Source organism: Natator depressus, chromosome 23 (genome assembly GCF_965152275.1).
Source record: "Natator depressus isolate rNatDep1 chromosome 23, rNatDep2.hap1, whole genome shotgun sequence".
In the NCBI taxonomy this organism is placed as follows: Eukaryota; Metazoa; Chordata; order Testudines; family Cheloniidae; genus Natator; species Natator depressus.
Window position 1 is genome coordinate 3879096 of NC_134256.1, and position 14505 is coordinate 3893600.

General features: G+C 55.7%; 2 protein-coding genes across 5 annotated transcripts in view; both read left to right on the forward strand.

Moving 5' to 3' along the window:
• The window catches only part of SUPT5H (SPT5 homolog, DSIF elongation factor subunit), a 31616-nt gene extending 23442 nt beyond the window's left edge, over positions 1 to 8174 (forward strand). For 3 of the 4 annotated variants that reach the window (XM_074937694.1, XM_074937695.1, XM_074937693.1), the window contains exons 20-29: positions 789 to 873; positions 1091 to 1195; positions 1802 to 1904; positions 2868 to 2995; positions 3307 to 3412; positions 3706 to 3864; positions 4306 to 4474; positions 4650 to 4853; positions 6144 to 6239; positions 7709 to 8167. In XM_074937694.1, the coding sequence (XP_074793795.1) occupies positions 789 to 873; positions 1091 to 1195; positions 1802 to 1904; positions 2868 to 2995; positions 3307 to 3412; positions 3706 to 3864; positions 4306 to 4474; positions 4650 to 4853; positions 6144 to 6239; positions 7709 to 7852 (1299 nt within the window). In that variant the 3' untranslated portion in view covers positions 7853 to 8167. Of the gene's footprint in view, positions 1 to 788; positions 874 to 1090; positions 1196 to 1801; positions 1905 to 2867; positions 2996 to 3306; positions 3413 to 3705; positions 3865 to 4305; positions 4475 to 4649; positions 4854 to 6143; positions 6240 to 7708 lie in introns of all 4 variants that reach the window. The other variant, XM_074937696.1, reaches the window with a different exon arrangement.
• A 5343-nt stretch (positions 8175 to 13517) lies between these two features.
• Positions 13518 to 14505, forward strand: part of TIMM50 (translocase of inner mitochondrial membrane 50) — a 46916-nt gene continuing 45928 nt past the window's right edge. The window contains exon 1 of the mRNA XM_074938056.1: positions 13518 to 13612. The gene's annotated coding sequence lies outside the window, so the exon portion shown is untranslated. The remainder of the gene's footprint in view (positions 13613 to 14505) is intronic.

Genomic DNA, 14505 nt, shown 5'->3' on the forward strand with positions numbered 1-14505 from the left:
ATGACTTACCTGAAGCAGACCACTGGGCTGTCCAGTCTCGGGTCCTGCCTCCCTGTTGTACCATGAGCCCGTCTGTCCCAGATCTGCCTCCCCATCCCCATGAGGCTGGGTCAGGCTGCCTAGTCCCTTTCAGCAGCTTCTGGGTGGTTCAAGGAAGACACCCCCAGTGTGGTTGCATTGGGAGGGGTGGATTTCTTCCAGACCCTGCAGCTGGCAAACGTTCCATGCCCTGAAATGTGAATCAGCAGCCCCAGGCACCTTACGGAGACAGTGTTGTCTGGTGGCTAGAGTATGGCCCTGGGAGCAGGACTCCTGGGTTCCCCTGCTCATGTGTGACCCTGTGAGTCTCTCCCCCCGTAGACTGGGGGTGAGGTAAGGAAGTGGGTAGGGGTGAGTTTGGGAAGTGCTTTGAGATCTTTGGCTAGAGAAGGGAAAAGAAAGTTGCAGGCTGGTTTGCCTTACGGGCTGTGTCCTCCCGCAGCTGATGGGGTGGGGCGGAGCCAGTGTCTTCTGTGGGCAGGGTGGAGAATGTGTCCCCACTTCCCTTCCCAGGGCATGGATCTACTCCCTCCTCATTGGTTCTGGGGGAACATAGTGCCCCTTTGTGTCAACCTGGCTCCTCCTTGGTTCATCACCAGGTTTCATCTCAGGGCCCCAGAGGGACTTTCCCTCCCCCACTCCCAACTTTGTGTGGGGGAGATGAACCCAGAGATTCCTTCCTTCCTCTGGGAGCCCCAGCTCTGCGGGAGGATTCCCCTTCCTGCTCTCATGCGCTTTCCCTCTTGCAGCCCCGGGACGTCACCAACTTCACTGTCGGTGGCTTTGCGCCCATGAGTCCTCGGATCAGCAGCCCCATGCACCCCAGCGCAGCAGGTGGGTGTCCTGTGGGCTGGGCCTTGGTTTGGGGATTTCTGTAGGCTCTGGCTCACCCCGGTGTTTATAGCACCCCCGGCTGGCCCTGTTTGGGGGTCGGTGCAGCACTATGGTGACTTACGGTCCTGTATGGTGGGGGCAACCTGTAACACTGGGGTGATGTAAGGCTGCAGCCCTGGGGGCACTGTCCCGCTCTGATCTCTGCCCCCCTCCACAGGTCAGCGAGGTGGCTTCGGCGGGGGTGGGATGAGCCGAGGCCGCGGACGCAGGGACAACGACCTGATAGGGCAGACGGTGCGGATCTCCCAGGGACCCTACAAAGGTAATGATGGGCCAGTTGCTGGACAGGGCCAATCCTCTGCCTTTCGTAGCAGGGCAGGAAGGGGTTGGGAGGTATCTGGCAGGTCTGTTCCATTAGAATGTGGGGGGGGGACTGTCGAGCGGTGAGGAATTCCCAGGGGCAGCATGTCTAGTGGCTGGGGCCAGGGGGTGGGGGGAAGCTCCTGGGTTCTGTTCCTGGTTGTGGGAGGGTGGTGGAGTCTAGTGGTTAGAGCAGGGAGTCAGGACGTGCGGGTTTTGCTCCCATGCCTGAGAGGGAGCTTAGTCTCTGCTGTTAGTGGACAGCCCGTCTGTCCCTGCCATGCAGGGGAGCCCCTAAGGTGAGCTCCAAAGTTCAGACCCAGCCTGTGGCTGTCCCCTCCCTGTATCTGTCGAGTGAGGACCGAGTAGACCTGAGCTCCTAGCAGGTCTTACCACAGAGCAGGGGAGCTCTGGATTCCAGCTGGTGCTCTGGCCACGTGTGCTTGGCTCGTGGCCCGTTTTCCAGGCGGCCCTTGGTGATGCTCAGGCTGGGCGCCCCCTGCTGTATACACTTGGGATCTCGAGGAGCTGCATCAGGCGCAGAGCGCTGAGGCCTCGTCTCTTTCAGGCTACATCGGCGTGGTGAAGGATGCCACGGAGTCCACGGCCCGTGTGGAACTCCATTCCACCTGCCAGACCATCTCAGTGGATCGCCAGCGCCTCACGACAGTGTAAGTGCAGCGGGCGGGGGAGACGGGCCTCGTTCTGAGGGGAGCCCGGGCTGGGGGGCCACCGCCAGCAAGCTGCAATCCTGGGCTGCTGCGATCGGCTGTGGCCCAGGTAGCTGCACCAATGACTGCACTCCGGTGTCTGTACAGCACCCAGCGCACTGGTCTGTGCCTAGAAGCCTAGTAAGAACATAAGAATGGCTGTACTGGGTCAGACCAATGGTCATTCTGGCTGCTGGGAAGACAGGATACTGGGCTAAAGCCAGATGCTTCATAGGGAAAGACCAGACCAGGGCAATTATCGAGGGATCCATCCCTTGTTGTCCAGGCCCAGCTCAGGGACATCCGGAGCATCTTGGCTAATAGCCATTCATGGACCTGTCCTCCATGAACTTCTCTCATTCTTTTTTGAACCCAGTTATACTTTTGGCCTTCACAACATCCCCTGGCAACGAGTCCGGGTCTGGGTCCTGGTCCGTGACTCTCACTCCTGGGCGCTGCTGTAATGCGTCACCTGCGGTCAGCTGAGTCCCACAGTTGGGAACTGTGTGATAGGCTTGTCTTATGTGGGGCCCGGATCGGGGCAGATCAAGCCCAGAATGGAGACTGCCAGCCCGGCTCCGTGGTTGAAGCGAGTGCCGATCAGGCTGGGGGCAGAGGAGATCCCCGCGTTTCCTCCGGTTGGAAGGGGAGCAGGGTAAAATTCCCTTTCTGCAGAAGGGGAACTGGGATGGCTCCTGGGCTATGGAGCTGCTAACCTCTAGGACCCTGGCTAAACCAGCCCAGCTGTGTAGTGACCAGCAACTTGGTGCCCCTGGTTGGAAACTGGGCTTTGTTCAGTGCCCAGTGGCTCAGCACAGTTTGCACCCGCCCTTGTTGGCCGCTTCAGTGTTCAGGGGAAAGCTGAGGCCCCGCTAGTGACAGGCAGAGCAAACGGGTGTACAGCAATTCCTCTCTCGCTGGCAGGGGTTCGAGGAGACCTGGCGGCATGACCTCCGCCTACGGCCGCACCCCCATGTACGGCTCGCAGACCCCAATGTACGGCTCCGGCTCCCGCACCCCCATGTACGGATCGCAGACTCCGCTGCACGACGGTGAGTGAACTGAGCCTGCTGCCGCGGGGGCTGGGGGAATTGGGCCCTGGGTAGGAGGATTATGGTAGGGGGCTCCCCGGGAACAGGGCGGGAGTGAACTGTCCAGCCCTGCAGTCGACCTACTCTGTCCTGTGCCCGTGCTCCCTGCCCCACCTGATGGAGCTGGGTAATGGGGGAGCCCGCTGGACCTGCGCTTCTCCCCCAGATCCTGGCCGGGGGTGGGATGGAAGAAGGGTGACGTATGGCCTGGCCCCTCCCCATCTCTGCTGCCCCGGCATGGTGCTAACCAGGCGCGCGCTGGGCTCTTTCAGGCAGCAGGACCCCGCACTACGGCTCCCAGACGCCGCTGCACGATGGGAGCCGGACACCAGCGCAGAGCGGGGCTTGGGACCCCAACAACCCCAATACACCCTCCAGGTTCGTGTCTCGCGTGCTAGTCTGGGGATGGGGGGGGGGAAAAGCTTTGACATGGTCAGCCACTAGGGGGCAGAGGTGTGTGGCATGGGGGCTATGGGAGAGGGGGCTGGGCTGCGGGGGCTTCATGTGTCAGGAGCTCAAAGGGCACTCTGCATGTGAGTGTGGCGCCCTCTGCTGGAGAGTGGAGAACTGATGGGGGCGGTTACTTCAGTGTGCTCCGAAGGGGAGGTGATGGGTGGGCTGCAGACGTCTGTCTCCCACATGCCGCGCGAATGATGTGTTCTCTTCCCCAGGGCGGATGAGGAGTTTGAATACGGCTTCGATGATGAGCCCACACCCTCTCCGCAAGGCTACGGGGGGACCCCCAACCCCCAGACTCCCGGCTACCCCGACCCTTCGTCTCCGCAGGTCAATCCGCCGTACAATCCGCAGACGCCGGGGACCCCAGCCATGTGAGTGCACGTGCCCATGGAGGAGGGACGGCGGAAGAGTCTCTTGCTAGGTTGGGGTGAATCTCTTTGCGCCCAGCATTAGAGCAGAGTGGGGCAGTTCCTGTCATGGGCCTTGCGTTGCTTTCTAGCCACATGGCGGCCATTCCTCCCTCCCCGGTGGTGCACCCTGCTGCCTGACCCCAACAAGAGGCAGTGCTGCCTCCCAGCGTCTTGCGGTGACCCTGCTCTCTCTCCAGGCGCGCCCATCCGGAAAGGAGATCTGCTAGTTTCCGGGGATCCGATCACGTTTCTGTGCTCCAGCTGCTGGAGCAGATCTCTGATCCCCGTGTCTATGGCTCCATGGACTGATCTCTTAGGGCAGGAGGACACAGACTGGAGCCCCGCTGGGTTCCGACTTCTATTCCTACCCCCCTCCTCACTGCCTGTCTCTTCTCATTGCAGGTACAACACTGATCAGTTTTCTCCGTACGCTGTTCCATCTCCTCAGGGCTCCTATCAGCCAAGCCCCAGCCCTCAGAGTTACCACCAGGTGGCGCCGAGCCCCGTGGGCTACCAGAACACCCACTCGCCAGCCAGTTACCACCCGACCCCGTCGCCCATGGCGTATCAGGTACCGTCCAAGCGCCTTGCTGGGTAAAATGCCAGGCCGAGCCGCAAATTGCAGGTGGCTTAGCCAGATCCAGGGGGGGACATGGCCCTGTTCCAACGGGAATTCCTGCTGTGGCCGTGAGAGGCTAATGTCAGAGAGCAGAGACCTCTAACTCTGTGCTGCTTCTTCCCCACAGGCCAGCCCCAGTCCCAGCCCAGTGGGCTACAGCCCCATGACGCCAGGGGCTCCTTCTCCAGGGGGTTACAACCCGCACACCCCCGGCTCCGGCATTGAGCAGAACTCCAGCGACTGGGTCACCACCGACATCCAGGTCAAAATTCGAGACACCTATGTGGACAGCCAGGTGGTGGGGCAGACGGGAGTCATCCGCAGTGTGACGGTGCGTAGCAGAGAGCATGCTGCTTTCGTGTCAATGGGCCGGGGAGCAACCAGATGGGGCATAAGGGAGGGTCTGATGGGTGTAATTACTAAGGAAGGGGATGAAATAATTAAGGGTGAAATTAATCACACTCTGGCTAGGCACCCAGGAAAGCATCCTGACCGCGAGAATTACTGTGCTATGGGCAGAGGGCAACCCCTGGGGCCTCTTTAATTACAACTAGGAAAAACCCTGGAGAATATTGCTGTAGAGAACAGCCCTGCCTGGAGCGGCGGGTTAGAAGCAAGTATTCAGGCCGCTGTTGCTTCTGAATTCTCCATCTGATCTAATTCAGGGTATTTGTAGCTTCGAGGTCTGGATCGTGCAGGTGTTGGGAAGAGGGTGGATGTGGAGAAACCCAGTCAGACCGAACTACTGCCTGCATGCACGGCTGTATTGGGTCTGGTGTCTGTCCTCCAATGTTTATCCCTCCCCCTTGCATACGTAAGCTAGATAAGAACGGCCATGCTGGGTCAGACCAAAGGTCCATCTAGCCCAGTATCCTGTCTTCCGACGGTGGCCAACGCCAGGCGCCCCAGGGGGAATGAACAGGACAGGCAATCATCAAGTGATCCATCCTCCCAGCTTCTGGCAAACGGAGGCTAGGGACGTGAACAGGTTTGAATTGTGCAGGATAGTGCATGGGAGGCAGAGAACAGAGCAAGGGATATAAAGACTAGTGGTGCCAACAGGTGGTGCGGTGAATAACCAAACGCGTCCAGTTGCAAGGCCAGTAAGGGGAGGAGGGGAAAGTTAAGGGAGGAAGATGAGGAGTTGTAAGAACACACTCGGTTAGCAGCAAGCGTGCACGATAAGGCCATTCAGACACCACAAACTGCAGAGAAGGCTCTTGTATGCAGCCTTTCTGTGCCACACCTGTGTGCAGGTAACAGCAGTGTCGATGTGCGGGCCGCCTGGGCACGTACTTGGGTGGCTGCCCCGTGCTGAATACCGTGCTGATGTGTGTACGCAGCTGTTCGTTTACTTGCGTGAGCTAGATCAAAGCCCACCCATGCTGCAATCAGACCTTTGCTTGCAGCATGGAGGTACCCTAAGTGGCTATTGAGGGGGGGACAGAGTTTCCTGGGATCAGCTGGAATCTTCCTGGAATTCCAGAGGGTTCGCATCCCGGGGTGGGAATTCTCGGCTTTGCGTTTGAGCTCAGGCGTGCTCTACAAATGGGTCTGAAAGAGCACGCGGTCTCTGAATGGCTTAGTGTCGGCGCCTGACCGGGCTGTCTTCTCCCATCAGGGCGGAATGTGCTCAGTCTACCTGAAGGACAGCGAGAAGGTGGTCAGCATTTCGAGTGAGCACCTAGAGCCCGTCATACCGACCAAAAACAATAAGGTACGTTAACGCCAACCCGTCTGTCTGGCAGCTCTGATCAAATGGCATCTCTGGCCTCTCCGGTGGTTGGATTGCACGGTCCTACGTAGAACCTGATTCTGTATGTCTGTGTTGTGTCTTGATTAAGAGTAATTTGTTCCTGGTTGGTGAGGTACTGGCTATGGGGCCCGTTGTGCTAGGTGCGGTGCAAACAGTAGGCAGTGGCCCTGGCCCTGGATTGTTAGGACTACAAGGGGAGGGAATTGTCCCTCAATTAGTCGTAATATGTCCCACGAAAACAGTCCCCATTCAAGCAGTTATAACAGTCATCCCTCGCTCCTACCTGACGCTTTCCATCAGCAGACCTCAAAGGGCTTTACAAAGGAGGTCAGAGTCGTCATGCCTGTTTTCCCGATGGGGAAACTGAGGCACAGGAGGGTGCAGGGGAGAATGAATTGCCCAAGGTCACCCAGGAGGTATTATTCTGTCTGTACAGGGCCGGGCACAATGGGATTCTGGTCCATGACTGCAGCTCTTAGGTGCTCCTGCAATATAATCATGCTTGGAGAAGTTTTTAGACTGTGAGTTCCATGGAGCTGGGACCATGCTGTCTTCTATGCTTGGGAACGCATGGCATGCTGTGGGCACCACCAGAAAGAAAGAATAGTTTCTTTGCCAGCTATGCTTGTACGGGACCCCCATCGTGACTAATAGGGAGTTAAAGCTCTAATGTGCACTCAGAACGGCCAGGTTTAATAGATGTGATGGTCAAACTTTGTTCTGATGCAGCTGGTCTTTCCAAACTGCAGAGATCCAGAATATTAATGTTCTGGTGCCCACACTGAGTGCCCATTGTGCCAGGCGCTGCCCAGACAGGAGTAAGACCAGCCTTGTCCTGAAGAACTTCCAGTCTAAATAGACAAGACATGGAAATGGAGACTGCTTGCTTTCCCTGAGACCACCTTGATGTCTGTTCTTAGGGTGTCCTCCAACCCTGAGCGCACCCGACCGCTTCACGTATTTCTACCAGCCTTTAGCGAATCAGGATTGTACTGAGCAATCCATGTGGTGGGGTGGGTTGTTCATATGCCTAGAGAGGAAGGATGGTCCCGTGGTTAGGGGGCTAGTCTGGGATTCTGGAGAGCTTTCTGGAGAGTTTTCACTTGGGCAAGTCACTTTAACTCTGTGGGCCTCAGTTTCCCCATCTGTACAATAGGGATAATACTAATACCTAGCTTTCTTTTAGCATTTTCCATCTCTGGATCCTAAAGCGCTGTCCTATGTGCCAGGGGGTTGGAAAGATAAATACACTTAGGAGCAGCCAGATAAGGATCATAGATAGGAACTTATTGACCCTGTGCATGCAGTCTTGTGCTCAAGCCTTGCCCCTTTTACCCCACGGCAGACACAATCAGTTCTGACTTCCAGCATCAAATCTACCAGAAGCATAATCCCCTTGCCTCTCAAGCTCCTGTGCTTGCTTTCTCCAGGTGAAGGTGATCCTGGGGGAGGACCGGGAGGCGACAGGCGTCCTCCTGAGCATCGACGGAGAGGATGGCATTGTCCGCATGGACTTGGAGGAGCAGCTCAAGATCCTCAACTTGCGATTCCTGGGCAAGCTGCTGGAGCCGTAGGGCTGGGGCCTTTTTAGCAGTTGACCAGAGACTGGTTCAACATGTCCTTGTACAGAGTTTTGGGGTGGGAGGGGTTGCTGCTTTTTTTGTTTTTTTTTTTCTTTTTTCTTCCAGAACAGCTGGTGGTTGTTTTTGGAGTTTGTTTTTATTTGTAATGCTGCAGTTATGTCTCATGAGTAAATTGGGACTGGAGTAGGAAAAACAGTATGTGCTCACGCGTGGGGAGGGCAGAAGTAGAGGCTGGGGTTGGTCCCATAGCACTAAACACGCTTCTTCTCCTTCCTCTTGAAAAGGGAAACCACTTGCTGTGCCTGCGTTTCAATAAAATCCATCTGTCCCGTGCCCCCTGCATGTGCTTGGTCTGTATCACCGGATGCAATAGGCTGCCTGGATCCTAGGCCATGCTCATTGAAACCCCTCAAATGCAGCCTGCCAGATGGAATGGATAAGAATGGAACAGCTTGATCTTGTCTGAGCTTTTCTTTTTTTCCTTTTGCCTCCTATTAGCCTATGAAATAAAGGGAAATCTAAAACGTCCAAAGAGACCGGGGGGAGGAACGCAAGCGAAAATAGGGAAAGAACTAGCTAAAGAATATTTAGGCAAGTTCGATAGATGCAAGTCGGCAAGGCCTGATGAAATTGACCCTAAGGTGTGTAAGGTACTAACTGAAACAATCTCAGAACCATTAGCAATGATCTTCAAGAACTCCTGGAGGAGTTGAGGTTCCAGGGGACTGGAGAAGGGCAAACATGGTACCTATCTTAAAAGGGGGAACAAATAGGACACGGGGAATTTGTAGACCAGTCAGCCTGTCTTCGATACCTGGAAAGATATTGGAACCCATTCAACAACAATCTCTTTGTAAGCACCTAGAGGATGATGGTGTGATCAGAAATAGCCAGCATGACTTTTAAGAGTAAATCATGCCAAGCCAACCTTATTTCCTTCTTTAATAGGGTTATTGGCCTAGTGGATGGGGGTGGATTGGCCTAGTGGATGGGGGTGGGGGGAAGCTGTAGATGCTTGATTTGATGAAGGCTTTTGACACAGTCACCCATGACGTTCTCGAAAGCAAATGTGTTCCAGATGAGATTATTATAAGGTGGGTGCACAGTTGGTTCAAAGACTGTACTCAGAGTAGTTATCGATGGTTTGTCAAATTCAGGGGGTGTATGTAGTGGGGTCCTGCTTGGGGCTGGCACTATTCAGTATTTTCATTAATGATGTGGATAATGGAGTGGAGAGTATATTTATCAAATTTACAGACGACACCAAGCTGGGAGGGGTTGCAAACACTTTGGACGGCAGGATTAGAATTCAAAGCAACCTTGACAAATTGGAGAATTGGTATGAAATTCAATAAAGACAAGTGCAAAGTACATTGCTTAGGAAGGAAAATTCAAATGCAAAATGGGGAATAACTGGCTAGGGGGTTGTACTGCCAAAAAGGATGGGGGGCTTATAGTGGATCACAAATTGAATGAATCATCAATGGGATGCAGTTGTGAAAAAGGCTGATATTCTGGGGTGTGTGAACAGAAGTGTCGTATGTAAGACATGGGAGATAATGGACCCTGCTCTACATGGCACTGGTGACGCCTCAGAGGGAGTGCGGTGTCCAATTCTGGGTGCTGCACTTTAGGAAAGAGTGGGATAAAGTGGAGAGAATCCAGAGGAGAGCAACAAAAATGATCAGCAGTTTAACCTGACCTGTGAGGAAAGGTTAAAAAAAAATGGGCAGGTTTAAAGTCTTGAGAAAAGAAGACTTGCGGGGGACCTGATAACCGTCTTCAAATATGCCAAGGGCTGTTACAAAGAGGATGGTGATCAGTCCTTCTCCATGTCCTCTGTATGTAGGACAAGAAGCAATGAGTTTAATCTGCAGCAAGGGAGATTGAGGTGAGAGATTAGGATACATTTTCTAACTCTCAGGGGAGTGAAGCTCTGGAAAGGAAGTTGTGGGATCCCCATCATTGGAGGTTTTTCAGAACAGGTTGCACAAACATCTGTCAGGGCTGGTCTAGGTTTACTTGATGCTGCCTCAGCTCGGGGCTGGGCTTGGTGACCTCTTGAGGTCCCTTCTACCCTGCCATTCCCATTCTATGTGAGGGGTTTTCCGTAGGGGAGCAGAGCAGCACTGTTCAGACAAACTTCCAGTCGTGCCTGAAGCAAGGCTGTGGCAATTGAAGGGGAGGAGCAGGCTCTTTTATCTTGGCGATCAAAAAAATCAGACTGATAAAGTGACTAATACTCAATACAATAAACAGGACTCAATTCCCCTTTTCCTTTCAGGTCTAAATCACTGCTTTAAATCCAGACCAAGTAACTGAATGTCCTTGAAACAGCTGACAGCTGCTTGTTGACCAATGGGTGAAATTACCTGGTGCAGAGTTGTCCACCTCAGCACCATTTTTGCATTTCCCCCCAAGTTGGCCAGCGATAACAGACTGGGTCACTTTCACTCTTGTGTCTAATGTGTTTCTCGTCTTTTGTTTTCTGGTTCATATGCACCAGCCCTGGGCTGTAATAGAATGATAGAAGGTCAGGGTTGGAAGAGACCTCAGGAGGTATCTAGTCCAACCCGCTGCTCAAAGCAGGACCGACCCCAACTAAATCGTCCCAGCCAGGGCTTTGTCAAGCAGGGCCGTAAAAGCCTCTAAGGAGGGAGATTCCCCCACCTCCCTAGGGAACCCATTCCAGGGCTTCCCCACCCTCCACGTGAAATAGTGTTTCCTAATATCCAACCTAGACCTCCCCCACTGCAACTTGAGACCATTACTCCTTGTTCTGAAGAAGCTGGGTTACATGCACCACAGGGGAAAGATTTTGTTTTTCACTAGGAATTATTTTTTCAAATAGAAATATTTTGTGGGTGGTCTCACATTATGAATAAATTAACCCTAATTTGGAGGCTACAGACCTAAGGCAGAATCTTCCTTTGAAAGGATTTCCCCCCTTCACTATAAGGATCACCAAAGAGTATCAGAAAAGGACTTCCTCTGTTGGGTTATTTTATAAATTTGAATAAAGGAAAAAGCTGTGCTAAGCTGTTGTTTTGCCCCTCTGCCTGCAGGCTGCAGAGAGTTTTGATGAGTCTTGTTAAAACCCTAAACAGCAGAGGTTTGTAGAGCTGCTTCAACAATATTCTAGAACGCTGTATTGTTCTTGCTTTTATTTTCCTTGAAGCGATGGCATCAATTTACAATGTAGTAAAGTAATTTCAGGTACTCGGTCATCCCTTGCTTCTGTCTGAAACCCATACAGAAAAGCAGGGAAGGATCACTTCACCCAGTCCTGCAGGGAAGCTATGCCTGGGCTTGGACTGGGCAGCTTTGGAAGAAGGTCCAGTCAACTCTCCTGAACCACTTCTAACATGGCATGAGGAATATTATTTCCTCCACTGTTGATTCAGGGGGTGGAGCAAGATAATTTAAATGCATTCAGGCTGTGGTTGCAAAGTTTGGACTGTACAATCTCCTCGATCAACAGGCTGTTTATAACAGGAGCACATATTTGGCATGTAAGTGCATGTGGCCACAGCTTGTGAAAATGATCTTTAAAGTGCTATCACTAGACTTCAGAGTGAACAACACAGAGAGAAGAATGGAGTGTTCCACATCTCTCAGAATGGCAGCTTCAGACTGTCATAGGTGAGGAAGCCCCCCCCCCCCCCTTTGCACTGAAGTGGGTCAAAGGTTTTAATTCTAGTGAACGCTCTGATTCTGTTGCATCAAAAATCCTGTAGCCTGGGCCTGTGCCCAGCTGCTAGGAGTGCGCCAAAAACTGTGGAAAAAGTGAGGAGGAGGAGGAGGTAGTACACAAGGGCCAGACCTGAAGTGCTAGTGGGACCTGGGAAAGGATCAGTGCTGTGCTGCGGGGGGAATGTTGCTACCACATTGCTCCACCTTCGTTACCTTCTAGTCTCTCCATCAGCCCCCTCACTCCCTCTTATACCCCACACCTCTCCCCTCCCCTCCCCCATCCACCTCCCTTCCCCCCTCCCAACTGCATCCTCCCTCCACTGCCCCACCAATTCCCCATCCACCTCCCTTCCCCTTCCCATCTCCTCCTCCTTTCTCCCCCTCCAATCCCCATCCACCTCCCTCCACTGCCCCACCAATTCCCCATCCTCCTCCTTTCTCCCCCTCCAGTCCCCATCCACCTCCCTCCACTGCCCCACCAATTCCCCATCCACCTCCAACCTCTCCCTCCCCACTCCCTCAAATCCCCCCTCCCTCCATTGCCCCCAACCCCACCCACCTCCCTTCCCCTCTCCCAACTGCCTCTCCCTCCACTGCCCCACCAATTCCCCATCCACCTCCCTTCCCCTTCCCATCTCCTCCTCCTTTCTCCCCCTCCAATCCCCACCCACCTCCCTCCACTGCCCCACCAATTCCCCACCCACCTCCAACCTCCCTTCCCCCTCCCTCAAATCCCCATCCTCCCATCCACCTCCCCAACCCACCTCCCCCCTCCCTCAAATCCCCATCCTCCCATTTCCCCCCATCCACCTCCAACCCACCTCCCCCCTCCCTCAAATCCCCATCCTCCCATTTCCTCCCATCCACCTCCCCAACCCACCTCCCCCCTCCCTCAAATCCCCATCCTCCCATTTCCCCCCATCCACCTCCAACCTCCCTCCCAACTGCATCCTCCCTCCACTGCCCCACCAATTCCCCATCCACCTCCCTTCCCCTTCCCATCTCCTCCTCCTTTCTCCCCCTCCAATCCCCACCCACCTCCCTCCACTGCCCCACCAATTCCCCACCCACCTCCAACCTCCCTTCCCCCTCCCTCAAATCCCCATCCTCCCATCCACCTCCCCAACCCACCTCCCCCCTCCCTCAAATCCCCATCCTCCCATTTCCCCCCCAACCCCATCCATCTCCCCAACCCACCTCCCCCCTCCCTCAAATCCCCCTCCCCCTCCATTGCCCCAACCTCCCCCTCACCTGCCTCCCCCCTCCCTCAAATCCCCCTCCCCCTCCATTGCCCCAACCTCCCCCTCACCTGCCTCCTCCCTCCACTGCCCCCATCCACCTCCAACCCCCCTCCCGCCCCTCGCTCGCCGTAGCCCTTCCTCCCAGCTTCAGACAGCGCGAAGGGCGGCGGCAGCCCAAGTGCCTCATTTGACCTTCGCCGCCTTCCGTTCTTCTCGCTCTCCCCCCGCTCTGAGTGGCTGGGGCGGCAGCGGCCTGCGCAGGGCGGGCGTCTCTTGTGATGGGTTGGGTCTGCCCTCTTAGCTCCGCCTCCTGTGGTTTGTCATTGGTCTGTCGACCTGTCTCCCTCAGAGCCCAGTGCCGGCCTTCTGTCGCTTGCGATTGGTCTGCCTAGCCAAGGTAGGCGGGGTCAGGGCACCCCGATTCCTGATTGGTGGACGGCTGCGGTGTGGGCGTTGCCTTCACTGACTTTTCCTCTGATTGGCTGAGCTCCCCAGCTACTTTTCAATCTCCCCGGCTGCGGCCTGCCCTCCCCCCGCGCGTGGATTGGCGGGCTGGGCTCGACGCGCTCCGATTGGGCGGGAGGCGGCACCCGGCGCCTGCGCGCTGCGCTCCGGGGGGAGGAGGAAGATGGCGGCGGCGGCAGCTCGCGGGCTGGTTGTGGCGGCGGCGTGCGGGGTCCGCGCGCTGGGGGGCGGCTGCTGCCGGCGGCCCCGGGCGGCCCCGGGCCGGGCCCTGAGCGCGGGGGCGCCGCCGCAGGGCGCGGGGGTGGGGCTGGCCGAGGCGCTGCTGCAGGACAAGCTACGGCAGCACCAGCAGGTGAGGGGGCGGGGCCAGCGGGGAGGGGGGGAGGGTGTCGGGGGGGTTGAGGGATGGGGGCGTGGGAAGGCGGGCTGTGGTGGACGGGGTGGGGGTGGGAAGGGGGGCTGTACTTAGGGGGCAAGGTTGGGGGGCTGTGGTGGGGGGAAGGTTGGGGGGCTGTGGTGGGGGATGGGGGTGGGGGAAGGTTGGGGGGGGTGGTGGACAGGGTGGGAAGGGGGTCTGTGGTTGGGGGAAGGTTGGGGGGCTGTGGTGGGGGGAAGGGTGGGGATGGGGGGATGTGCGGTGGGAAGGGGTTGGGGGTGTCGTGGGGGGGTGGGAAGGGGGGGGATGGCCTATTTTCCAACACACCAGTTTTGGTTCACTGATTTCTGGTTCTACACTCGCGTTGTTTACCAGGCATTATCTTACCACAAGCCTTGAGTTATATCAGCCGGCCTTTTTGTTCGGACTGGGAAGGTTGGGGGGCTGTGGTGGGGGGGATGGGCGTGTGGGTAGGTTGGGGGGCTGTGGTGGGGGGATGGGCGTGTGGGAAGGGGGGGTGGGAAGGGGGGTGTCGTGGGGGGAAGGGTGGGCTGTGGGGGGGGAAGGGTGGGGGTGGGGGGATGTGCGGTGGGAAGGGGGGGGGGTGGCCTACTTTCCAACACACCAGTTTTGGTTCACTGATTTCCGGTTCTACGCTCGCCTTGTTTACCAGGCATTATCTTACCACAAGCCTTGAGTTATATCAGCCGGCCTTTTTGTTCGGACTCGTTCAGTCTTTCTGTCTCCTTTTCATACCTTTTCCCTTCAACATTTGATGTTTCAGGTTATTGTGATCTCTTATGAGGGTACCCTCACTTTTTACAGATAAACTCGCCATTGGGGTAAATCTGTTGGCCAAGTTACTACAA